The sequence below is a fragment of the Amia ocellicauda genome, chromosome 10 (assembly GCF_036373705.1).
Source record: "Amia ocellicauda isolate fAmiCal2 chromosome 10, fAmiCal2.hap1, whole genome shotgun sequence".
In the NCBI taxonomy this organism is placed as follows: Eukaryota; Metazoa; Chordata; class Actinopteri; order Amiiformes; family Amiidae; genus Amia; species Amia ocellicauda.
Genome location: NC_089859.1, coordinates 19471777 through 19497470, shown reverse-complemented (window position 1 = coordinate 19497470; position 25694 = coordinate 19471777). Strand labels below are relative to the sequence as shown.

The 25694-nt window shown below is 44.4% G+C and overlaps 2 protein-coding genes across 3 annotated transcripts; one reads left to right on the top strand and one right to left on the bottom strand.

Moving 5' to 3' along the window:
* The first annotated feature begins 734 nt into the window (after window positions 1–734).
* LOC136760133 (protein FAM237A-like) lies at window positions 735–3594 on the top strand. The gene is made up of 3 exons (XM_066715408.1): window positions 735–880; window positions 2255–2677; window positions 3119–3594. Exons 2-3 carry the CDS (start codon window positions 2278–2280, stop codon window positions 3151–3153), a joined length of 435 nt encoding a protein of 144 aa, XP_066571505.1. The 5' UTR covers window positions 735–880; window positions 2255–2277; the 3' UTR covers window positions 3154–3594.
* Window positions 3499–25694, bottom strand: LOC136760132 (cilia- and flagella-associated protein 69). 2 transcript variants are annotated; one of them, XM_066715406.1, is made up of 23 exons: window positions 25438–25694; window positions 24315–24377; window positions 23851–23916; window positions 21740–21849; window positions 21449–21525; window positions 21267–21365; window positions 20911–21063; window positions 20246–20423; window positions 19193–19316; window positions 19020–19068; window positions 18543–18664; window positions 17700–17916; window positions 14509–14673; window positions 13832–13947; window positions 13318–13436; window positions 13035–13116; window positions 12450–12642; window positions 10943–11080; window positions 10482–10558; window positions 8972–9169; window positions 8622–8708; window positions 5267–5371; window positions 3499–4559 (listed from the first exon to the last, which is right to left on the bottom strand). In XM_066715406.1, exons 1-23 carry the CDS (start codon window positions 25522–25524, stop codon window positions 4398–4400), a joined length of 2787 nt encoding a protein of 928 aa, XP_066571503.1. In that variant the 5' UTR covers window positions 25525–25694; the 3' UTR covers window positions 3499–4397. The 2 variants fall into 2 exon arrangements, with proteins under 2 accessions (XP_066571503.1, XP_066571504.1); XM_066715407.1 differs by lacking the exon at window positions 14509–14673.

The following is a 25694-nucleotide window of genomic DNA, read 5'->3' as shown; positions in this document are numbered from 1 at the left end:
GTGCGATATGGACTGAAGTATTTCGATATTATTTTATCCGCCAATTAAGCTAGAGAATCGTTTTTGCCCCAAAGTATAGTCTTGAAGATGACTTAAACTTGCCAAAAAGTGGATTGTTATACCTGAGATGTGCAGGTTAAATTACACCCGTTTTACTCAGCGAATGCGTTCGTTTTGTGTACCTGTCCGTAGAGCACACTTTCACGTCTTGTTTGTCTCATATTAGCATAGTTAATTGTGTTATAACTGTTATTAAGATTATAAAATCGTGTTGCATCTAATACATCAATTTCGTATTTTTAATATTTTGCAGTCAGGTATTACCAGTCAGGTAAATACACATCACTAAAAAATGCATATTTCAGTGACCTCGTTTGTCACGCCAGAACGACAGACTTATTGGTAAATAAAAAATAATATTACTCCCAAGGCTGCGTAATTATTATACTATTTGTGTGTGAGAGTGGCTTCTCTCTACTGGACATGTATGATATTGTGAAAAACACTCAAACGGACAGATATGAGTGTTGAGAAATGAACATTATTATTATGAATAATAATAAATCTGACCATTTCAAGACAAAACACGCATCTGTAATAATGGATTGTCGGTAATTGATTAATTGAAGGGGGTGTCGGTAGCGCAGTGACAGCCTCCCTCTCTCCAGCCCAGTGAAACGGCTCAGTGACGGGGTCTGTGGGCGGCCACCGCTATAAAGCGCCCCGGAATGAAGCCCTGATCTACTTGTGCTGCATGAGATACAGCAGGGGTGCGGGATTGACACACACCAACTTTTAGACAGCATCATCTCTGGACCGGTCTTCATTCTTTCTTCCCAACTTACCACTTAAAGAAGACGCTATATATACATCTTCCGCAGTAAGTGCATTTTTTAATTCATCACACTTTCACCTTGCTTTCCATTCAAACACTAAAGAGATAATTACATTTTCACAGGGAGGGTCACACAGCTAAGTGAAGTGATACAGAAACCATATACACGTCATAGTACATTTCAAGTTGTTTCAGTCTTTATTAACAATGTGAGCATTTAGAAGGAAATGGAAATGATTGAATCCGAGATGCTGAAATCAGGACGTTGAACGAAATAAATGTTGCAAGTAGGACCTGGTCAGCTGTAGGATAGATTGATTCCCCCGCCTAAAATCCATACATTTCTATTCAACAAGATTGTAAAAAAAGACGAAACGGGAGGTAGAGGAGAGTGAATTGAAGATTGTGATGGACAGTGTATAGTGAACTCTTAAAACGCCCATTGTTGAATTTCTGGCGCAATGTTTGGTTATACTTTAATAACTGTCGCTGCATAATTTGGGGTACAGTTATAATTAGTGTGGCGTGTGTGCTGGGATTGGTGTGAATTGACAGTATGGCATCTGTAGTGTAGCATGAGGAATCCAGTCCCCACATACAGCCGCCAAGAGATGAGTGTTGGTCCGGGTAGTTATCAGTGTGGAAGCAGATGCATCTGCAAGGACGGCGCTTGTGGATAGGTAATACTATTGTCGCTTTATAATTAATGCCGAGTAAAGTTATGTTTGGAGATCATAATTAAGAGCCCTTGGAGAATTAATTATAATTTGCTGATGATAAGAGTATGTTTTTACTTGAATGTGTTCACAGGCTTCATTTGAAACAATGCTATTGGAGATTTGTTGAGCTTTATATACATATTGTAAGACTCCAATTATGTATTCAATGATGCATCATTCGGTGTCTGCTGACACATTTAGCCCAGGAAAATCTCCACCAGCTCCAAAGGACTGAACTGCATTAGGAGAGGGGTGTGTAAACCTCCAAATGCCAATCACCTGTAATCAAAAAGTGACATTTCATAAAAAGGCAGAGATGGTTTTGTAAGGGGCACAGTGTGCAGAGACACAGCTGTCCCCTGTGTGTGTGTGTGTGTGTGTGTGTGTGTGTGTGTGTGTGTGTGTGTGTGTGTGTGTGATTGCAGCCCGCTGAGGGATCACACCAGCGGCCTGGGGCTCGGTGCCACAACGCAGACGTGGCATCAGGGTGACTTACGGTCTCACTCAACACCACGGCTGTCAGGGTGATCTACCGTCTCACACCAAGTTTTTTTAATCAGTAGTGCCCTGGATTCCAGCTGTTAAGACATGTCTCTGTCTGATGCCATTTGTTTTCTTTATTTATATTTTTTGCTAATCGATCTGTCTTTCTGTCTATCTGCCTATCTGTTTATCTACCTTCCTACCTCTCTGTCTGCAGGGCGGGTTGTCCACTCCTCCGTGATGAAGTCTCTCAGCAGCCGGCGGTTCCTCCAGCTCGTGTGGATGCTGCTGGTGGGCGTGGCCTGCGCCAGGCCTGGGTTCCTGAAGGGCGGCCAGGGCATCGGGGGCAGTGAGCCGGGGGGCCTGGGCGAGATCGACCCGCAGTGCTGGGACTCGTCCTCGCTCGCTCTGGTGGAGATGAAGAAGCTGAGGGTGGCGGACAGCGTGACCAGCCTGTGGGACTTCATGATCTACCTGAAGCTGTCCGACTACCCCAAGCACAACGCGTTGTTCATCGACCTGGCGCAGCTGTTCTGGGAGATCTATGTGGACTGCGTCTTATCGAGGTCCCACGGACTGGGCAGGAGATACGTTGTGTCAAAGAAATACACCACAAAGTACACGCACAACTTCACGGAGAGTAAGTACTTCACTTAGTTCTGAGGGCAGAAATCCCCATGTTGGTCATTTTCCATGTTGCCACAGTGTAGCTGTCCATCATTGGGTCCCAACATCGTGCAGCTGTGGAGAGCAGATGCTTCCAGATGTTAATTTGCACACGTCTCTTTGTATTGTGAGCCCAGTTACACACAAGGCAGTTCGCACAAAAGTATGACCATTTAAAATCTTTAAGTTCCAAAATATCATCCAGAAGTTTGGGAATAAGGGTCAGTTTAGTCATGTACTTTGTATCTAACTGTGGAGCCGAGCTCAGCGTCGTGAGTTTGTTAGTGATGTGAAGTGAAAAAGTCCCCCCCCGGTTCTGATGAAATGTACAGTTCATGTCACTGGAGCAGCAGGCGTAGTCGGCCGGTGCGTCCAGGGAAAAGGCCTAATTCTGTCTGTTTTTCTTTAATTTCAGATTTGAAAAGTATTGGTGGGAAACATCTGTTCTAAAGAGTAACTGAAACATCTGTTTGGATGCAGATGCCCAGGGAAGACTGTCTGCAATAGGGTACCGAAGCAAAGTCTGTTGCTATGAAACAATTATCCAGTGGATTTGTCCAATTCTGTCCGTGTCGTATTGAGCACTTGTTCTAGTTTGGAACACTATCTTTTCTACGCTGACCATATGAAATTACTCCATTCAGATGTTCCTTATGTTAAAGTAATTGTATTTATTTTAAGAATATACATATTTTTGGTACTTTTTGAGGCACCAACAAACTTTCTCAGGAAATCTACCTGTATTAAGACATTGTGGCAGCAGTATTGTTGTAGACAGACTTCTCGGACAGAATGAAAGCTTTATAAATTGCAATTTAATCATTGTAATGTGGATTCAATCCGTTTTTTATAGAAATGCGTCACAAATCAGAGTAAAACATCTTAAGTGGTCATTTTGTCAGTCTGTGTCAATGCATTTCAACCTACTATTCATTCGAGGTTCAGTACTGGATTATAATGCATAATGTATTATTTTACTAATAAAATCATTTTTCTATGCAACATAAAATATATAGCTTTTTTATGTTTTAAAGGTGTACTGAGCAGTGTTTTCTACACAGTACTTTTTTTATATATGGTTTCCTTTTTATTATTTACAGTTTAGAAGTGAGTGACATACTTCTCAAGTCAAATAAAAACAAGTATATATAGATGTGTGTCGGTCTGTAAGGATCTGTATCTGTGTATATAGATGGACGTGTGTCTCTGTGTGACACAGTGCCAGGGGAGCTCAGGGGCTGAGAGGGAGACGAGTCAGTCTGGCCCTTCTTTCATGTCTTTCTTTCAAGATTAAACTGTGAGCATCAGAACACAACAAGCTCACAGTACATGAATACGAATTTACTTGCTTATTATTTTTTAAGAAATCCTGCTCAGCCGACCTTTAATTACGTCACAACAGTATTGTGTTGACAAACCATGGTGCGATCTTCTTGACTGATGTGTTTTTACTCATTTCTAGACCGGCGGCGTAATGCTCTGGCTCTGTGTGGCCCAGTCCCGTGGCCGGGGGGGGGCGGCGCTGGACCACAGAGCCAAACAGATCCTCACATGTGCTGCCATGCCGGTCTTCATTATTGACACAGATAGCATTCACCCAAAGCAAAGCACTAAACCCACGTGCGTGTGTAAATATTGAGAGAGAGATAATCAGAGATGTTAAACAGTCGGACATGCTGGTGCTGGAGGTGTGGTTATTGCACCGGTACCGAGCCTGGGGGCTGAGCGGGCCTGGTGCTGCGCAGGGCGCCTCCTCTGACGGACAGCCGATCCAGGGCCAGGTCGGTGCCTGCCAGGGGTCCCCCGGTCAGCTGCACAGGGGTGCTCTCGACCTGCACCGAACGCCCACAGAAGCTCTGCAGGGGAAAGCATCGTTACTGCCATTATCTCAATTAAACATTAATTTGTCACAACTCTTTAGCCAACACGACCAATCAGCGCTACATTGACAGTCATGCACTGTGTGACAACAGAGAAAGTGTCTGAGCCGCCCCACAGCCCCGAGCCGTGCCGACTGAGATCAATAGAGTTCGGCACAGCGCCAGGGTTGTCAACACGGCCAAGCGACACCGGCTCTCTCCAGATATAAACAGCCCCGAGCAGCACAACAGTAAAGGCAGGAAACAAACAAGAAGGCCTAGAACTCTGAGCTAGCAAATTAACAACCCATTCGTATGGCAAGCCAAATGACCATTTAGAGATATCTGCAAATTATTTAAAGATATCTTATTTAAAAGTACATTTAGAGATATCTTTAAACGGCACCTTATTCAAATATCTGTAAATGGTTTAACAATATCTTGAAATGCATTTAGAGATACCTCTAAATGATACTTTGGCTTGCCATACATCCATGCTCAGAGAACAATGCCCCTGCTCGTGCTGTTCATGGACCATGGACCACACACACACACATATACACACACACATGCATGCATGCACACCCACACATTTACTCATACACTCACAGACAGACAGACACACACACACAACACGCATGCACACACACATTTACTCATACACTCACAGACACACACACGCAAGGACTGCACGAGTCACTTACTGTCGTGTGCATAGCCCTGATTTGCGTCGGGTGAAAAACCGCATCCTGATCTGTTTTCTGGGGTCTGGAGGACGCAATGGATTTCTCCTGCAGACGCCTGGCATCCTAATAACAAATACACAATACTGAAACCAAAGAGCAAGATAACCGACACAACAACTGAGTCCAGGGGTCCAAGTACCTCTGAGCAGAAGATGTGTCTGGGTATGGGTTTGCACGTACACTGTATTGGTTTGTGTGTTTACTATATGGGTTTGCACGCACACTATATTGGATTGTGTGTGTATTGGTGGGCGGGGCAGGATTAGGTACAAAGGGAAATCAAGGCAGAAGCAGCAGTGCGAGTTTTGTCCTCAAGCAACATATTACTGAATGACTTAACCATGTCATCTGAACAACACATTACAGATGACTTTTTATGTATTGATCACAACGTGTCCATGTCTGACACTTGTGGGGCGCCATTTGTGTCATACATAATGTTGTGCACGAAATAGGGCTCCATTTGTACCTCTGAAGGTTCGCAACATATTACCCAACGAAGGTTCGAAGCTTCATTGGTGATCATTTGCATAATTTAACGATTTCATCAGATAATGTTTACAGATAATCCATATAAACAAAACATCCCGTTGTCGTATAAAATAGGTTATCTAGAACACAGCACATGTATTTATTTATTTTTAAAAGCACACGATTTTGTGTATAGGTATTGTGCTTACTAACCTAACACGTTAACCTTTTCCTACACCTTACTCATAATAAACTGTATGCGCAATGACGTATGCATGTTAACTTTAATTTGTATGTTATTCAATACAGAAAAAGTCTCAGAAACAGCGAATCGTGTAACCCATTGATGAATATACCCGATGTTCAGTAACATTAAAAAAAAAAGTGAAAGTAGTAAATACTAACGACACCGGGACACAGTAACCTTAACCTAAACATTTGGGTTAAATATAATATAGACTCCCTTCTAAAGTTCAGAGTTTGTGTCAACATTTTATATTTTTCGTTATATTGTTATTAATAATACGAATAATAATGGTTCTATTGCAACGCATTTGCAGAGTTAATACGCGGCTGCGCACTAAACACGGGCTGATCTGCAGTTAGTGCGCTGCTTTCAGGTCTATTCATTCCACGCGTAAAGCCTAATAAATAATGCATCATCATTGAAACTTATTTGGCTAAATGATCGCGGAGATGGCTTGTTCCTCCATGATATACCAATTTCAGATGCACAGCTTGTATTCAGCTCTGTGTGCATCGAGCGAACCATCCCAAACATTCCACATGTTTTTGAAACATTTGTTTCACGTTTCAATTATATAGCACAACACTTTGCTGTAAAGAAAGCAGATAATTAAATAATAACTGGAAAATGGGGGATAGCGCTCTTTTAGAAGAAAAATATCAATGTAATCGTATATTTTCTAAATACATAATGGATTGCCTGTTGATACAAGCGTGGCAATTGAGGGGCTTTTATGACGGTTTTGAACAAACAACTTTTTTAGTAATGGGCAGTATGCAAATTAAATGTTTTAATATAGATTGGCTGGGTCATCTGAAATGAGGATTAGTGCGGGGTTTTGAAAGCAGTCGATCCAAATCATCATTGTGGGTGCAGCAACAAATCGTTGTATTTATTATTACTGCAGTACACAAATATCAAAGGGACTAAACACACATGGTTAAGTCATTCATTCACATGTTGCTTGCGGACAAAGACGGCACTGCTGCCACAAACCAATATAGTATGCATGCGAAGTTGTGAACCAATATATTATACACACAATCCAGTGTATTATGGCCTGTTTGGCCCCCCACAGAAAAGCGCATAGCAGCGAAGGGGTAGAGTTTCTTGGGAGTAAAATGCCAGTGAAATACACCTACTGATTATCTTTTGAAATCTATAACACATTATTGATCTCGTTTCCCCTGTTGGGTAGATTTCTGTAGGATCTCCAGGTGTTCTGGCTGCCGGTGTACTTGTGTGTTTTATAAATCTCTAAATCCTGCATAATGGAAGTCACAGTCTGATTAAGTATGTAAATGCTGAGTACAGTTTGCTGTTAGTGCCGAGAGTGAAAACTATTTTTCTGGGTTTTCTTTCAAAACAATCAATCAGGCATTTTGTTTGCCTGCAGCGAAGAAGCCCTCTTTCATTACAGCTTTGATATTCGCCTCTCGAAAGCCTGTTGGGACAAATCAAGCTCTAATGCCGTCTGTGTTGCTGCCGTATTTACAACACGCTCACACAATCAGCCCAGCCCTAGGGCCTAACGATCATTAGCTCTCCTAGAACAAACCTCGCCAATAATAAGACCAGGTTAAGCAAATTCAGCACTAAGTGACCAGCCACCTGCCATCAAGGGAGGGAGGATATCAGTCACTTTATTACTTTTCATTTAGTTTTCAACACGATCTCATTTGCATGTCTTGGTGCTCTTGGGTTCAGTCTGCGTCTGAGCTGCTGTCTCTGACTCTGGGGCAGGATTTTCCATTTCATCCTTCCTTTAGCCATTGAGAAAACTGGTCAGGCTGGGGAAGCAGGTGGAAACGTACTGGTCAGGCTGAGAAAGGAGCTGGAACTGGTTGAAACCAGCAGGCCCTTATCTGCGCATGGCACTCCTATCTTGCTGGGTTGATACACAGATTTGACATTTGCATCCCCTCTCACTCACAGAGATGTGCACATGACTTTATAATCATGAGGTTGTTTGTGTATTGTGTATATGCAGGACACTGTGTGTTAATGAATGTGAAGCCATGCTGCTCCATAATCATGCTCTCTGTAATAAACTCTTGGGAGCCCTGTATAGATAGTAAGAGTGCTGGGGATTACAGACAGTATCGGCTCGTGTTGATGTCAGCGAGTCCCTCTGCGGTGCTGAGCTGTTCGGCTGGGTCAGTGTCTCTCTGCCTCTCAGACACTTCAACTCAATTGCAATGTAATTAACTTGTTATTTGGTACAGCGCTCTTCACAAACAGATCCCCACCGAGGGAGTGAGAGAGCGGGACACACCAGAGAGGGACAGACACACACAGAGGGACAGACACATACACACACACACACAGGGACACACATACACAATGGTACTTAGAGACACACAGAGGGACAGGCACACACACAGAGGGACACACACACACAGGTACAGACACAAACAGAGAGGGACAGACACACACAGAGAGGTGCAGACACACACACAGAGGTGCAGACACACACACACACAGAGGGACATACACACACACACAGAGGTGCAGACACACACACACAGAGACACCCCTTTGCTGATATGCAACAATAATATACCTTCTGAGTTAAATCATAATAACAAACCTTACCTTTAAGAGTGTATAATTTGACGTTCTTGCCACAAAAGCCTCCCACGACTTAACCGCCAGCTCTTGATGTTTGTGGTTCGTACGCATCTGTTACAGAGCAGGAAATATTTAATCAAATTACATTAATAAATTCATAAATACATTAATAAATAAATAAATACATTATTATGTATCTGTATGTAACGAAGTCCTGTGGTCAGACAGCACCAAGCAGCTGCAGTCAGGTCCCTCTAGGCCACTTGAGTGTTGCATGTAGAAACAACTGAATGCAGTACAACATGGATGCGGCCGTATTTCCCACTGCAGCTCTGACCCCCCGGGGAAGTAGGCCTGCTCTGCCCCAGGCTCACCTCCGAGTACAGCTGCTGCTCCTCCCGCAGCTCCTGCTGTCGCTGTTGCCCCAGCAGCTGGGTCTGCAGGGCGGCCACGGCCCGGGCCGCCTCCTCTGCTGTCCTGCCGATACTCTGCAGTGCCTCCTGGTCTGGAGAGACGGGTCTGACTCCTTCAGCCTCCAGCTCTCGGGAGATCTCGGCCCAAACCTCTCCGACCTGTGAGAGCAACACAGAGACTACTGGTCTGGTTTCTGTGTGCAGGACTGCAGGGATGTTTACTGGTCAGGCACTCAGAAACTCTGGGTCAGCAGGCAGTCGTGCAACGAAACCTTAAATCTGGGTTAGATACAGATACTCTTCTCCTGGTGAGTGTGTTGTCTGCAGTGTGTTGAGGTGTGCACACATGGACACACACACACACTGGCACACACACACACCCACTGGCACACAGTGGCACACAGTGACACACACCGGAACACACACACACTGACACTCAGTTGCACACAGTGACACACACCGGAACACACACACACTGGCACACACACACTGGCACACAGTGGCACACAGTGACACACACCGGAACACACACACACTGACACTCAGTTGCACACAGTGACACACACTGGTACACACACACACACACACTGGCACACACTGGCACACAGTGACACACACCGGAACACACACACACTGGCACACAGTGGCACACAGTGACACACACCGGAACACACACACACTGACACTCAGTTGCACACAGTGACACACACCGGAACACACACACACTGGTACACACACACACACACTGGCACACAGTGGCACACAGTGACACACACCGGAACACACACACACTGGCACACAGTGGCACACAGTGACACACACCGGAACACACACACCGGAACACACACACACACACACACACTGACACTCAGTGGCACACAGTGACACACACCGGAACACACACACAGTGGCACACAGTGACACACACTGGAACATACACATACACAGTGACACACACCGGAACACACACACACACTGGCACACACACACACACTGGCACACACACACATACTGTCACACACACACACACTGGCACACACGGACACTCAGGGAGAACTGAGGGAAGCTGAACTTAGGCACTTCTGTGTATCTGGACACAGGTGTGTAACTCCAGCTCTGAGCATGTATGACTGATGTTTCAATGATCAGTCGCTGAGTGTCGACTGTAAGAAACACTCGATGGTCTTTTCTGCAGTTTCTCCCATGTTAAGAAGTCTCTGCCGTTGCCATGGAGACCTGCCTTTGCGAACAGAGAGCCGGCCTGTGGTTGTCTTGGCTACGGCATCTACAGTAGTGCGGGGTCTTGAGAGCCCCCGCCTGCTCTTCCAGTGAGGCCCCGGCATATTGCAGCCTCTCACAGTGCCTGAGTAAAACAACTTTAAGCCGTGTGTGTGTGTGTACGTATATTTCGAACTATAGTGAGATCATGTGATTTGTGGAAACCTGCAGCTTCTAGAAACCTGAACATTACCTTGAAGTCCAAGTATCTGCTGATGACAGCGATCGTCACATAGTCTTCTGTCCTTAATCCAGGCAAGTCTTCAAAGCCTGCAATCAGTTTGCTTTAGTTAAATCTCTTAAGCAGCCCGTGTTTGACAGCCAGACTCCCCAACTGACAGAGGTAAACACAAGACACTGCTGCAGTTCCTACAGTGCATACATGGACAGGGGAAGCAGATGTCATTATTCAACTAGAGATGCTCAAACACGCACACGCACACGCACACTATGTGCAGCATTGATATATACTGGATTCCCTTAATGATGAACCCCAGAGGTTAACAGCCCAAACACAGCAGCGTTTGCATATTTATATCCTGTCTTTTAATGCTCTTTGTGTGACGAGAAGAAAGCAGTAGTAGAAACAGCAGTGAATTATACACACAGCACACGCCCGCACACACACATGCTACACAACAGCACTGCACTTGCCCAGTCTGCAGAACACGGAGTAAATCTTCGCCCTCATGTTCTCCGACACGTCCATGATGGCGGCGCTCGGCTGGTCTGCGGGAATCGGCTCGACTTGCTCCTCTTCCTGGGCGACCGAGAGCAGCGGCCTCCGCACATCTGCAGCGTCACCAACAGACACAGGATAAGAATACAGAAGAGTGCCAACGTGGGTAAATATACTGTCAACTCACATGGGTATATATACTGTACTGTCTGCACACATGGGTATATATACTGTCAACACACATGGGTATATATACTGTACTGTCAGCACACATGGGTATATATACTGTAAACACACATGGGTATATATACTGTACTGTCAGCACACATGGGTATATATACTGTACTGTCAGCACACACGGGTATATATACTGTAAACACACATGGGTATATATACTGTACTGTCAGCACACATGGGTATATATACTGTACTGTCAGCACACACGGGTATATATACTGCGTAGTCACACACACATGGGTATATATACTGTACTGTCAGCACACATGGGTATATATACTGTGTAGTCACACACACATGGGTATATATACTGTACTGTCAGCACACATAGGTATATATCCTGTCAACACACATGGGTATATATACTGTACTCTCAACACACATGGGTATAAATACTGTAAACACATATGGGTATATATACTGTCAACACATACCAGAACTCTGGACCAGAGATCTTCTGTTTTTTTTATTACACATGAGCTCCTAATTATTTAATTGAATTAATATTTTTAATGTAATATTTACATTTGTACATATTCAACGTAAACTTGGACTTGTTTGTGTGGATCTATGTTTTTAAGCACAATGAAAATATCAGAAGGAATAAGGGCAGTGCCATCCTTACACTAACAGAGTCATTACACTAACATTGATGTCAAAAATACCTAATGTTCCTACAACAGTAAGTATAACAAAGTGCCTCTTATTGTGTATATGTATTACTGTGCCTGTAACCCTTTCCTGAAACTTAGCTGCTCTTTGAAGTAAGGAGAAGCACTTAAGTGTCATTGTTTGGCGTTTTCACATTCAAACCATTTGAGAGAAGCCTGTCATTCGGAAGCTCTTTTCAATGATGCCGGTCGCTCCTCAAAGTTGAGCCGGCAACATGCCAAAGCAACATGTTTTTCAACATGAAAGGTGGAATGAATTGAGACGTGCTACTTATAGGATTAAAATAACTTTCAAAAAAGGCTTTCAATCCTGCTGTTATAAACTTCCTGTTTATGGTCATGGTTCTTATATTAATTTAGAAGGAGCAATTACAGGATGCCTGCAGCTGCGTTGTACGAATCTGTTACAATGATCGGTCCGTAGGCAACATGTTGGCATTGAGTTTCTTCTCATCTCTTCACATCTTGAAACTATATGACTCTGAGTTTGAGGCTGAAAATGTAACTTTAATTTAAACCCATAAAACTTTTTAGAATTCCAACCTTTGCAGTGCAGCAATCTGGCAGAACCTACCCACAATCCTCCCACTAGCGTCCCGCCTCACGCCAAGCTCCGTCTCCTGGGCCCTCCAGAGCCTCACCAGGAGCCCAGCGGCCGTCTCACCCTTCTTGCCCCTCCAGGAGCTGATGTGCGCAGGGGTCTTGGAATTGTCACACAACTCCAGTAACGTCCCGAGAACCACATCCTGCATGTTTCTGGGACTTGACTACAGTGACGAATACAATCTCAAGTAAATAAGTCAACATTGAAAATATATAAAAACATTCATACAGACTGCAGCACATAAATTGAGCCCAGGCAGAAATCATAAAATACCTCCTGTGTGAACAAATGCTGCTTTGAAAAGTATGTATAATTAAAATATTCAGGATATGTGGAGTTGATGGTGTCTTTGATAGTGTTGACTGTGGAACCTGATAGACGCATCAGGAAATGACAGGAAATGATAAACAACACAGACAGCAGGAATTTCATTCAGCAGAAACATTTTACAAGAAGTTGAAAGAACCGTTACAAAGTCACACAAACAACACAGACAGCAGTGTCGGTCGAGCATGAAGGAGCTTTACTGGCCGACACATGAAGCCCATCACTCACCTGGAGCAGGTCCAGCAGAAGGAGGACGCCTCCTTTCTCCAGAAACAAGTCTTCTGTTGGGTAGCATCCAACAACACAAGACCTGCAAAGACAGTTGGACAGAGGAAACACTGCTGCTTCTCATTGCTATCACTATTACCATTAATGCGAAGACTGCCTCGTTAATATTACTGTTTAATATTACTGCTATGAACATTATTGTATGTTGCAATGCTTTACAATTGAACAAGGTTTTCTTGAGTAAAGACATCTGTAAGTGAATAATAATCATCATCAAACTCACCAGATGCAGTCGACGGTGGTCAGAATGAGCTTGTTGTGTCCAAGCCCACTGTAGAACAGCGCCGGGTCCATCTTCAGGAAACGAACCAGCAGCTCCACTCCTTCAGGTCCAAACAGCTCCTGACACATAAAATCACACAAAACAGCCATTCACCACTGGAATAGGAATGTATCACTTCAGCATTATTCTTCACACTCGCATTGTGGCCCCATTTCAGACACGACAGCATTTATTGATGTGCTTAATATATTTATTGTATAAAAGAGATTCTGCCAGAGAAAAACCCCAAACCGAGGGAAACCATGTTTTGGACCCGGTATGGATGTTGGTTTAATTTGCTCAGTACTTCGGAGAAGGCTTTCTGAGTTCACTTCAGAATCAGAAGCTGAGAAGTGGTTTAAACTGTATTTCCTGTTAATGACATCACACTGAACAGGTTCCCTTATTGCTCGGCTCCTCTCGGCAGTGAAGTCCGTGTCGAGGTGCAGCAGCAGCAGCCGATCGCAGCCCCCACCTTGCGATGCGCATCGTTGTCACACAGTGTGGACAGAACCAGCAGGGCGTCCATCTTGATTTCCAGGGCCACTGCGTCCTCCTCTTCGCTGGACGCCTCCATCTTCGTCAAGAGTCCTGACGAATGAGGGGTTTCATGTTAAGTAAAGACTGCAGCACCGTTGTTATTCAATCAAGCAATTAACTGGTATGATTTGCTTTTGAAGATTAAATAAACTTTAAGAAGAAACTGAACACCTGAACACCTCCACATCAGTCATAAACACGTGTTCAGGACGTACTAAACACTCGCGGCATCGACAAGTTTGAACTGCAGTGAGGTGCAGCTGTAGTCAAGCAAGACCCTGCGGACGTGTTCCTTTACCTAAATATATAGAACTGTGTTCCTTTACCTACATATATAGAACTGTGGGCCTGAATTCCAACATAAACTGTACCTGACTGGGCGCTTCAGACTTGTTCACCCCATGAGAAAGTGAACCTGAAGCTCAGGACGATGCAGCTATTCGTTCACAATCTGACTCATCACCCAATTGGTGGAAATGCCTCCATGTATCAAGCACATCAATATTATTTGCCCAAAATAAAAACAGCTCTGAGAAAACCCTCAGGGTGGGTGACCTGCCCTGCCCTGGCTGCAGGTGCGAGTCCAGACAGAGCCTGTGCCCGTGGCCTCACCCAGCAGTTGGCCGATGGCGCCCTGGTCGCTGAGGTCCTCCGTGAGCAGCTCGTCCCCAAGGGCCGCCACGCTCCGCAGCAGCCGCACGCAGTGGCGCAGGTGGGCCCGCTTACTGCCCCTGCCTCCACTGCTGTGGAAACTGTTGCCCTGTCCGGAGTAGGGGTCTGAGGGGTTCACACAATAAAACACACCAACACGTGACTCTGATATAGTGTCAGCAGACTGGCGCTCGGATTCGGGTTCTGGTCCTGGTCGAGATCTAAACTTGAACACTAATCTAAGCTAAAAATGATGACTTGGGGCCGGTTGCACTAAAAAGGTCTTATTTTAAGTCTTAGCCTTAGTCTAAGTCCTGTTAAATTGGAATTACGTAAGACCTGACGATAAGACCGCTGCACGACACAAAACCCCGCAGGTCTTACACTAGTCCTGGCTTACCTGATGTTGCTAAGCAGCAAAGTCTGGTCTTATTATTTTTGTGAAGAACGAAAAAAACGAAATGGCTGCAAAAAAAGTAAAAAAAAACTTGCAATAGTTGAGCAATTAATCATAAGAAAACAGGTACATTTGGGTGGAAATGCTGAAAAAATAAAGCCTGGAATGAAATGCAAAACGCAAATGCCATCAACCCCGCCGTAGAGCGCACTGTCAATGTATTTTTAAATTAGTCTTTAAAAGCACTTAGTTTCATGTCACTGTTCATGTTATGTTTAAATACAGTACAATCAATAATAGATGCCTATGCCTATTTGCCTATTAAATATAAATATATGCCTATTTGTATAGTTACAATTATTAATATATATTTCTTATTTTACAGCTGTTTTACCAACTACATAACAACAGGACATTTACATATTTAATAATACTAATAATAAGATTCTGAAGATGTCTGCCCCATTCAAACAAAAAAATAAAAACTAGATTCAAAGAGAGGACCTTTACGTTGAATTGTTGGAACTACAGAAGGGAAATCTTTTGTTGTAAAGGGAAAAACTTGATCTAGAAATCAAAATGTTAAAGTTATAAATGGCAAGATTTGAGTTAAATGGGGAAGGAGAAAAGTATTATTGTAATTTATTAAGAGTTGTTGGTTGTAAATACAGTTGTCATTCTTTATTATAAATATTAGATAATAGATTTGTAATAATTCACCTAAAGTATTAATACAGTTTTTATTCATTAAATTAAACATTTCAGTGTCAAATTAGTTGCAACTATTATTAGTTAAACTTCCATTAATTTGTATGTATGCCCTTTCATACAAAAAAATCTAAATTACCTGGCATATGTGCTGCCATGTTGGTATCATGTCAGTTTCTAAGCAAGAGATACCCATTTAAGCCTGGTGTAGGGTAGGCTTAAAAAATTACTTCAATTTAAGACCAAACTGACTAAGTTTTTTTGTGCAACAGGCCTATTTATTTTGGGCTTAAATTTAAGTCTAAGACCTAAAAAACGGTCTTAAAAACATTTAAGACCTTTTGTGCAACCGGCCCCGGGTCTTTTATATTCAGCTGGCGACCGTTATCTTTCGAATCAGAAGAACTGCCCAAAGGGGGAGGGGCCACGCCAGTCACCATGGAAACATTCTTCTGTCAAAGCTGCCTATAGGCCCCTGTGTGTGTCACTCAAACAGACCCCTTCCTACTTCCTGTTTGTATATAACGTAATGTGCACACAGGAACTTCCTCCTTGCCGTTTTCACCCTCGGAGTACCTTGGTCTCAAGTCTTTCTTGTTGATCCCTGCTCCTGGATTAAGCTGAGAACACATGATTGACGGAGGAGGTTGAGTTGAGCAGGAGGTTTCCGCTCCTGTGTTAGGCAGAGGGCTGAAGAGTGGACCTCTTACTGCCCCGCATTGTGTATTTGTTTTCAGCACAGTAGAGCTGTCGAGGTTCTCCTCCCACCTGTGCTGATGACTGTGCTGTGATACGCAGAGAGAACAAGACATATTCTTGACCTGCCTTTCATTTATTGTTGACAACACACAATTGCTCCAGTAGAGCATGACTACGGTCTCTTGCTCCTGGACAGCCTAGATGTGGCCCCATGGGCCTCAGAGCTGGTTCAGTTGAGGCTCCTCCCAGAAGGCGTGGTCTCGGGGCTTCATTACCAGTTCACTGCCTCCTCCCTTGTGAAGGTTTGGTTATAGAGTAACCCCTCCCCCTTTGGGCAGAACTTCAAACTCAAATAAAAACGATGGGCAGCGAATGCAAATGATTATCTGAGAAAGGAAGCTCTGCCCAAGGGTCGCTCGGGAGCTCAGTCTCCCAGCAAAGAGGACGTCCCTGTGTGTGTGTCACAGAGGACAGTTTGAGTGGCACAAAGGGGCTTATAGGCGGCTTTTATAGACAAATGTTTTACTGGTGTAAAAGCTCCTCCTTTGTGCTTTCACAGCCAATCCTCTGAGGTAGTGATTCGCCTCAGTAACTCACCCAGCTGGGGCAAAAACTACTGCCTTTCATTTAATATATGATTGAATATAACCAACTGTTCAGTGGAGGAACTGCATGTTTAGTAAAGCCATGTCTGTCTGCCTGTCCCCCCTGTTGCTGTGGTCTAGCCTGTTTCTGACTTCTCAGACAGACAGAGTGTCACACTGTAGTTCCACCTCTCATTATTTCAGTAGAAGTGAAAACATTGAAAAAATAGAAATGCTCAATTAAACAAAAAAAAAAATTGAAACTATGACAAAAACTTTTTTCTGAACTTTCAGAAAATCGAATTGATAAGTGGTAGAGGACCATGATCTGATGTGACCACAAATGTGTTCCTCTGTGTGTGTGTGTATGTGTGTGTGTGTCTGTCTGTCCCTCTGTGTGTGTGTCTGTGTGTCTGTCCCTCTGTGTGTGTATGTGTGTGTGTGTGTGTCTGTCCCTCTGTGTGTGTGTGTGTGTGTGTGTGTCTGTCCCTCTGTGTGTGTGTCTGTGTGTCTGTCCCTGTGTGTGTGTATGTGTGTGTGTGTGTCTGTACCTCTGTGTGTGTGTCTGTGTGTCTGTCCCTCTGTGTGTGTGTGTGTGTGTGTGTGTGTCTGTCCCTCTGTGTGTGTGTCTGTGTGTCTGTCCCTCTGTGTGTGTGTGTGTGTGTGTGTGTGTCTGTCCCTCTGTGTGTGTCTGTCCAATACAATTGGAGTCACACTGAAGGAGTGCTGGTTCTCAGTATGGGTGTGCCAGACGGCTGCTGTACCTGCCGAGACGCACCAGTCCATGAGCAGCAGCAGGCGCGTGCTGCCCTGGCAGGTGAGGTAGTCCTGGGGCAGCAGGGGCACGAGGGAGACCAGCGTGGCCAGGGCCTGCAGCTGCAGTTCCTCCTGCTGGGCGGCTGTCCACTCCCCGCGGCGCGGCGCCTCACCCGGCCTCACGTGCTGCAGCAGCGCCAGCAGCACCTTCCCCTCCTGCAGCAGCTGCAGAACAGACAGCAGGGCTGAGAGTGTGGGCAGTGTCTGGAGCAGCGACGATCGCTAGGGCCACAGGACATCGACAGAGCGGCCCTCAGGATACCCCCCTGTCTGCAGAGTGGCCCTCAGTATACTGCCCCCGTCTGCAGAGTGACCCTCAGTATACCGCCCCCGTCTGCAGAGAGGCTCTCAGGATTTCCCCCCCTGTCTGCAGAGCAGCCCCCATAATACCCCAGTCTGACCCCGGGGAGGCGACTCAGGCTGTTTGCATTTCTAATTTAAATCCTGATTTAAAACAGCTCTAAGATAAACAAAGTAAATAAAAGCTTTGGAAAACTTTCTCGCAGCTCTTTGGCTTTTCATTGGCGTTTGAAACAGAAATGTCGGTCCTTTAAAAGCTTTAATTCTCAGCTAAGAACAGATGTCAACTGTTATCCATGACTAACTCCTAGAAAGCAAAACCTCTCTGTAAATCTCTGAGCTACTATGTGAACAGAGTCTGTTTTTCAGTATCTCTCAGACAGTGGCCTGAGAAAACAGCTCCATGAACCTGTATAGTCACTGGTGTCGCAGGTTACAGTGTGTAAGTGCGTGTGTAAGTGTGTGAGTGTGTGTGCATATGTGTGTGTTACCTGCACAGCTGAGAGATCCCTTGACATGACAACAAGCATGTTGAAGAGCAGCTTCTTCATTTCAAAGTCTTCGTCGCTGAAGGACAGCTTCAGGTTTCGCACCAGAGGGTTGTGGCTCTTAACTGGGGAGCGAAGGATAGAAAGTCACAGCACAGCATTCATCTGATGTGACGTCAGTGATGGTGAGTGCCGTCTCTGTCAATGTCATGCAAGACCAGGACAGTTTGGTGTGAATTGATATCAGCACATGGAGGAAGGTCACGTGTGGTAGGAGCTGCATGTTGGTTTGCTCCTCCTGCTCCTCTGGTCTCTACAGCAGCTGAAGACCCCAAATCTCATCCACGAATCTCTTTAGTCAGCTTCCACAGCCCAGCTGGGTCCTGTGCACCAGACTCCCACAGCTGTCCCATCTGCTACTACACACACAATCTATATACTACACACACAGGCTTGTTTGCCTTCACTAAACACACTTACTTTCAGGAAACGTTGCAAATAAGATGAGCTGCTTGGCAAACCCACTTTCCTGACAAACACAAGAGCAGAAAACACGTAATTAGAACACACCCACATGCTGCCATCCACAGTGTGTGGCTCTTCACACAGATGTGTTATTATCAGCTGGTTAGAGACACAGTTGTGCTGCTCACAATCAGCGGGGCTTTGGGGTTCCCAGCGACCACTGTGCAAATCAGCAGCAGGTCGTTCCTCAGCTGCAGGTCCGAGCGCCGATGGCCGTTGAGCAGGAGGTTCACGAAGGCCTCTTTCAAAGCCCTGCAAATCAAAGAGGAAAGGTATCTGCCGAGGTCTTGTCAGAACTATATTTAGCACTTGAAAGCCGTGTTTCAGGATATTTCACTTAATTCATGAAGCTTTAATTGAGTGAAGTTTGTGCTACTCAACTAAATGTCACACATCAGCACAGAACGTGATTAATATTTCCCACATTAATTCAAATCAACATATAAACACACAGACATCTGAAATCAAAAGCCCTAATGTTTGTGAATGGTCAATGTAATCCACTGAAGACATTAAAAAGCACAAAAGCTTTAGTTCTTCCAACCTGGATGAATCGACACCGATATGAATCTATAGATATAGAGCACCATCTAGTGTTCAAACTCTACTGAAGCCTGAAAGATACTGAAGAGTATTCTGTCATTGTCAAGCAACTCTCTCAGTATTAATAATATTGAAATGATGCTGGATTATGCAAAGTGAACAACCTGCTCTTAATGGAAGGGCGTTGAGTGTGGTATTTAATAATAAAAACTTGTCACTGTAAAGATATTTGTGTCTAATCACGTATGATTTATAATAAGATAATACATTGAGTTATTGTGTAAGACATGTCATTGTGTGCAATCTGTGAAGTAAAAACTGCTCAGCTGCACTCCACGGTCCTCTCGCCAAACTCCAGAGATGACATCTCTTACACAATGAGAGACACGCTTCACACGACTGATTCATTTATAAAAGAGCACGGGCAGCGCTACACTTTAAAACAAGGCCTATAGTTTGCAATCCCTTCTACTGTGAAGCAGATCCTAATCACGGACTGCAGCAGAAGTGTGTGACAGAGATCCCAAGAGACAGATCTGGACTCTGCAGAGCGCCCAGAGCGAGGGCTCAACGGGCTCAGCTCGGACAGCAGCTCCCAGCGTCTCCCCGGGGGCCCAGGCTGGGGCAAAGGCACTTACATGAAGCAGTCGGTGGTGCTGAGCTGAGACGTGGCCTCCTCCTTGCTGCCGAGCTCCAGCAGGTTCCCCAGGACGTCCGTGCAGCGGCGCAGCAGCCGGCCGCTTGGGTCCGGCTCGTTCATCAGGGCGCAGATCTTGCTGGCTCCGCGCACTCGCAGGATCAGGCTGCAGTTGAGTCCTAGGGAGAAGAGCACAGCACAGGTCAGCAGGAGAGGGAAGCTGAAGTCCTGTGTGGCGCTCAGGTGCACAACTGGCTCGTCCATCTCTTCACAGACGAGAGGATCAGCCCGGCTGTCTGAACTGCGTTCGACTGGAACATCTCCGCTGCCGTGCAGGATGGCCATGTGTTCCCGAGCTGCCACACGAACACCAGCATCCCAATCAATATCTGATCCACTGTGTCAGAGGGTCAATAGCCCTGGCTCAGAAGCAGAGTGTCCATTCCTCAGTGTTTTTCTGTATGTGTCTGTGTCTGCAGCCCTCAGTCACACAGCTGCAGTCTTTACTCAACATCTCCATCACCCTGAACCTCTGGACTGAGTGTCGGTTCAACAAACACAGACAAAGACAACAACAATATTGATGACACTAAATGAGCGACACAGGTTCAATCACAGGGGCTCATTTGTGCGATTGTAACTGTGTGTGTTTGTTGAGACACTGACCTGAGGCGCTGGACAGCAGCTGCAGAGCGCGGAGGACCTGCAGCCGCACCGCAGGCTGCTCCTCCAGCAGGGCCAGGGACAGCACCAGGGTTTCGGCCACGCCGCTCTCCTCCGCCATCTGGGGCTTGTAGCTCGGAGAGGTGGGATGGAGACCTGGTGGCACAGCAAGCACAGCACAATGCACACGGCGTCCAGGCCACTGGGATGAACGATCCTCCACGTCTCACAGTGAAAGACAGTACAATATTGAAGAAACGGGGCCCCGGGGAGTTTGATCAGCGTATGAAGGTGGCAGTAACTAATGTAGCGCATCCTCTGTGGAGACTCAGAGCTCTGCGTTGCTGTGGGATGCATACCTTCAACCTGCTGTCTGGGGGCCTTCGGATGATAAAAGGCTGCGATGGAGTCACAGACCTGCAGTCGGACGTCGGCACTGGGAACTCGCATCAGGTAACCTGACGAGATCAAGAGCAACGTCAGTGTCTGTCAATCGTCTCAAAGGAAAAGAAAAGATCACCTCTCTGACGTGAACACACACCCATCTGAGAGAGACACTCCTTCACGATCTGGGCGTAGCTGCTCTCGTCTGAAGACTTCTCTTTGAGAAATGGCAAACTAAAGGAAAAGAAGACAAAAGTGTCAAACAAGCAGCAGGCTGAAAAAATAACACAACTAAGCATGTGCACGACCCTGAATTGGGTCCGTTTGTAGGATTGCTTTGAGCTGCAGATCCAGTGTGTTTTCATTTAACTTCACACAGACTGGGTGTATAACTAAATATGTCTTTAACACACACTGATGTAAGCAGGGCTGTAAGAAGATGTCTTACCTGCATATTTTGAGCAGGTCACAGATGACCAGAGTGTATTCAGGATGCTCCCTGGCCTTCTCTGCACACAGATTCAGAATCTTAAATATTTGGACCAGGTCTTTAAGGAGCTGTATTATATTTGTGTTAAAGGAAACATAGGACTCAACAGTTTGCATCGTGTGCTTGAACTTTTCTGACATTAGACATCAGACACTTGAATTTGTGGGGAAAAACACAACAGCACGTGACAATATTGTTGCCAACAGAGACGAAACCTTCTTTGCAAAGCAGTGGCATGCATTTCACAGAAATAAATGCTGTCTTCACTGACAAAAACATGAACTACATTTAACCAACCCACTCCGTCCTGCCCTGAAACCCAACACAACCATGGCCACAGCCTGCATGAGGAATGATGCTGGAATCACTGCAGGGTTAACTGGGGTTCGGGGAATTCAGACAGGCTCCCTGACTGGGGACCCGGCCCTGACAACCCTTCCCGTTCCCAGTGATGTGACTTTAATACTCCTGCTGCAGGGAAGTCCTCGGCCAGTAAAGTGGATGCCTCTGCTAGATCACAGAGCCCTTAATCCTCACACAGGGCACAGGTCTTCACTGTGTTCAGGCCAGGATCTCCCGTCCTGCTTGTTTCAGTTCTAGACCTAGAAGCCACAGTGCTGGCGGGTGACTATGATGTTGTAGGAGCGACAGAAACATGGCTTACAGAAAATGATGGGGATGAATACAAGTAGAAAGGATACACACAGTTTAGGAGAGACAGGCAAAATGGAAGAGGTGGTGGGGTAGCATTATATGTCAGAAATGACACTGAGGCAGAACTCAAATTAGATCCCAGTAACAGAACAGAATCTTTGTAGGTTAAACTTTTGAAGAAACGATCCGGAGGATTAGCAGTAGGAGTGTTACAGACCACCCAACTCAGATATTCAGAAAGATGTTGCACTGTACAATGTAATCAGGACTGCATGTAGCAAGGATGTGGCTGTTATAATGGGGGATTTCAATTTCCCAAACATAGACTGGGAAAGCCCAGTTGGGACCACAGAAGCAGAAATAGAAATGGTTGAGATGGTAAATCACTGATTTCTAACTCAATTTGTCAGGGAACCAACCAGAGAGAGCGCATGCATTGACTTGATATTTTCAAATGACCAGAGAGAGGTCACAATATGGTTAGCTTTGAGGCATTCTTTCAAAAAACAAGGACCAAGTCTAAAACAATGGTCTACAATTTTAGAAAAGCAAACCTTGAAGAAGAATTAAAAACAAGTAGAATTGAGAACAAGGGTAGTGATGTTCAGACTGTACAATGCACTAGTTAGAGCTCATCTGGATACTGTGGACAGTTCTGGGCTCCACACTTCAAGAAAGATATCGCTGCTCTAGAGGCAGTTCAGAGGAGAGCAACCAGACTTATTCCAGGTCTGAAGGGAATGTCCTACTGAGAGACTGAGGAACTGAACCTTTGAAGTCTTCAAAATCATGAAAGGCATCGACCACATCAAACCAGAGGAGCTTTTCCAGATCAGCAAGGACACACGCACCTGGGGACACAAATGGAAATTGGGCTTCAAGGCATTCAAGACAGAAAACAGGAGACACTTCTTCACACAGAGAGTCACAATCTGAACAAACTCCCCAGCGATGTGGTTGAAGCAACAAATTGGGAACATTTAAAAATAGACTGGATAGGATCCTTGGATCACTTGGAACGATCTTGATGGGGCGAATGGTCTCCTCTCGTTTGTAAACTTACTTATGTTCTTATGTTCTTAAAGGAGGAAGTGAAACAGATAAAGGGCAAAAAAATAAGTATTTTGGAAAACAAACAAAATGTGACAAATGTTCTAAACAAGTATTTCACAGAGGTTTTTAGAAAAAACTGATAATATGCCACAGGTTAACAATCAGTCCAGACACACTCTAAGAGAGATCAGATTCAATATTGAAATTGAAGATGCATTATCATAGTTTTTCCACTAAATCAAGCGTGACTTACAGCTTCTCTCTGCTTTAAAGACGTATAAACTGTCATTTATTCCTGAAGAGCCACAGCTCATGTACAGAAGACACGAGTCCTGAGAACAGGTCGCACAGCTGAAGGATACAAAACCATTCTGGTTTCTTTTCACCACTTTCTTCAGCACAGAAAGATGCCTCTCCTTCAAAGAGCTCTGAAAAACAGAAAATATTTAAAATATATATGTATCATTCAATATTTGTGTATGTTCCATCGCTACATATGCCTTTAGTGTGTATTTATATCAGCATCACCGTCATCAGCCCATATTGATCCACTGCTGGATGAAAGCCTCTCCAAGATCTTTCGATCTACAGCTTCTCTTTTCCATGTTACACCTGTAAAGTTTAATATTTCATTTTCCCATCCCATGATCGTCTTCTGGGTCTTTTTCATTGTTTGGGATCCATTTCATAGCTTCTTTGGTCATCTTGGACCTGTTCTTCTTACAGTGTGTCTGTAACTCTCTCTCTTTCATATACATATATACACCACACACACAAAATGCAAGCAATTTCAATTGGTATTTTGAAAAATACTGTTCAAACTTACTGCAAGTGGGTCTTCTAGAAGATTAATGATGCGACTGAGATCAATCGGCTTCAGAGCAGCATGCTGTAAAGCACAGACTAATGTCAGTTAAATAAATCACACACATCATGTATGAAAGGTGGAATGGTCAGTATATATATATATATATATATATATATATATATATATATATATATATATATATATATATATATTATTTATTGTAATTGTAGGGAGCTGAGAAATTAGAAACGAAGACAAATGAAACCGAGTGATTTATATGTCATTGCCTAAAACTTTATCTATCAGATCTGTGTTTTTCATTTTAATATACAGACATGCATTGTGAAAATAATTGTACTGTACTGTGGTTAAGCTAAAATAGTAATTTACACTGGCAGAATAGAAGAGCATACATACTGACACCCCGGGGGCGGGTTGTACTAACGGGATCCTATCTTGATCTTGACCTTGATCTCAATTGTGTTGTACTAACCTGAACTAAACTAAAACGAAAATGTGACTTATCTACAGATTTTCACTTTCAAATAAACAATATAATTGTGTGCGATTAGGTTTTTATTTATTTAAATTATAGTAAAACATAATGTAAAAGCACTTATTTCTCCAGCACCCCATTGCAGACTCAAGACGAAATGTGACAGAGCCGACAGAGCAGCTCCTCTACGGCTGTGCAACGCTTTGAGATGCGCCCGTATATAGTTTGAGGACATTTCTTTTAAAAAGCTTTTAAGGATCTCTCTTTGTTACAAGTTTTTTAAATACTCTTGAGTTGCTACTGCGGTGTTGCCTGTTTGATCTTGTCCGTTTTCACTGACTTTTGGGTATGACAAAAGCGCGGTATAAATACAATTGATTGATTGATAATTATAATAATAATAATTATTATATTATTTTTAGAGTTGGGGAGTTAAAGAAACGCACACCAGTGCAAGAAACTGAAGGTTGTGTACTTTGTGAGGTTTTAACGATCTGCTTCTACAACGCCTTTTCATGATCCGGATCCAGTGAGCCCGGATCCGATATTGTTTTCTGATCCTACTAGTACAACCGGCCCCAGAAATAATAATAATAATAATAATAATAATAATAATAATAATAATAATAATAATAATGTAGTCACCTCACGCATGCCCAGATCGCTGTCGGTGACGGTGTGTCTGAAGACGGGCCCCTCGCTGTGTTTAGTCGCCACTTCTGGACCGGACATGGTGCCGACCCACCGCTTCTCACACTCAATATCAGTCACTTTGCACAGGGTGACGTCAGGGTTTGCACGACTTAAACTGTACACTTTAATTAGCGCTGCCCCTATTCATGAAAAACAACATGAAATAAACCGGCAGCAGCGGCGCCTCACCGGCAGACATCCCTGGCGTT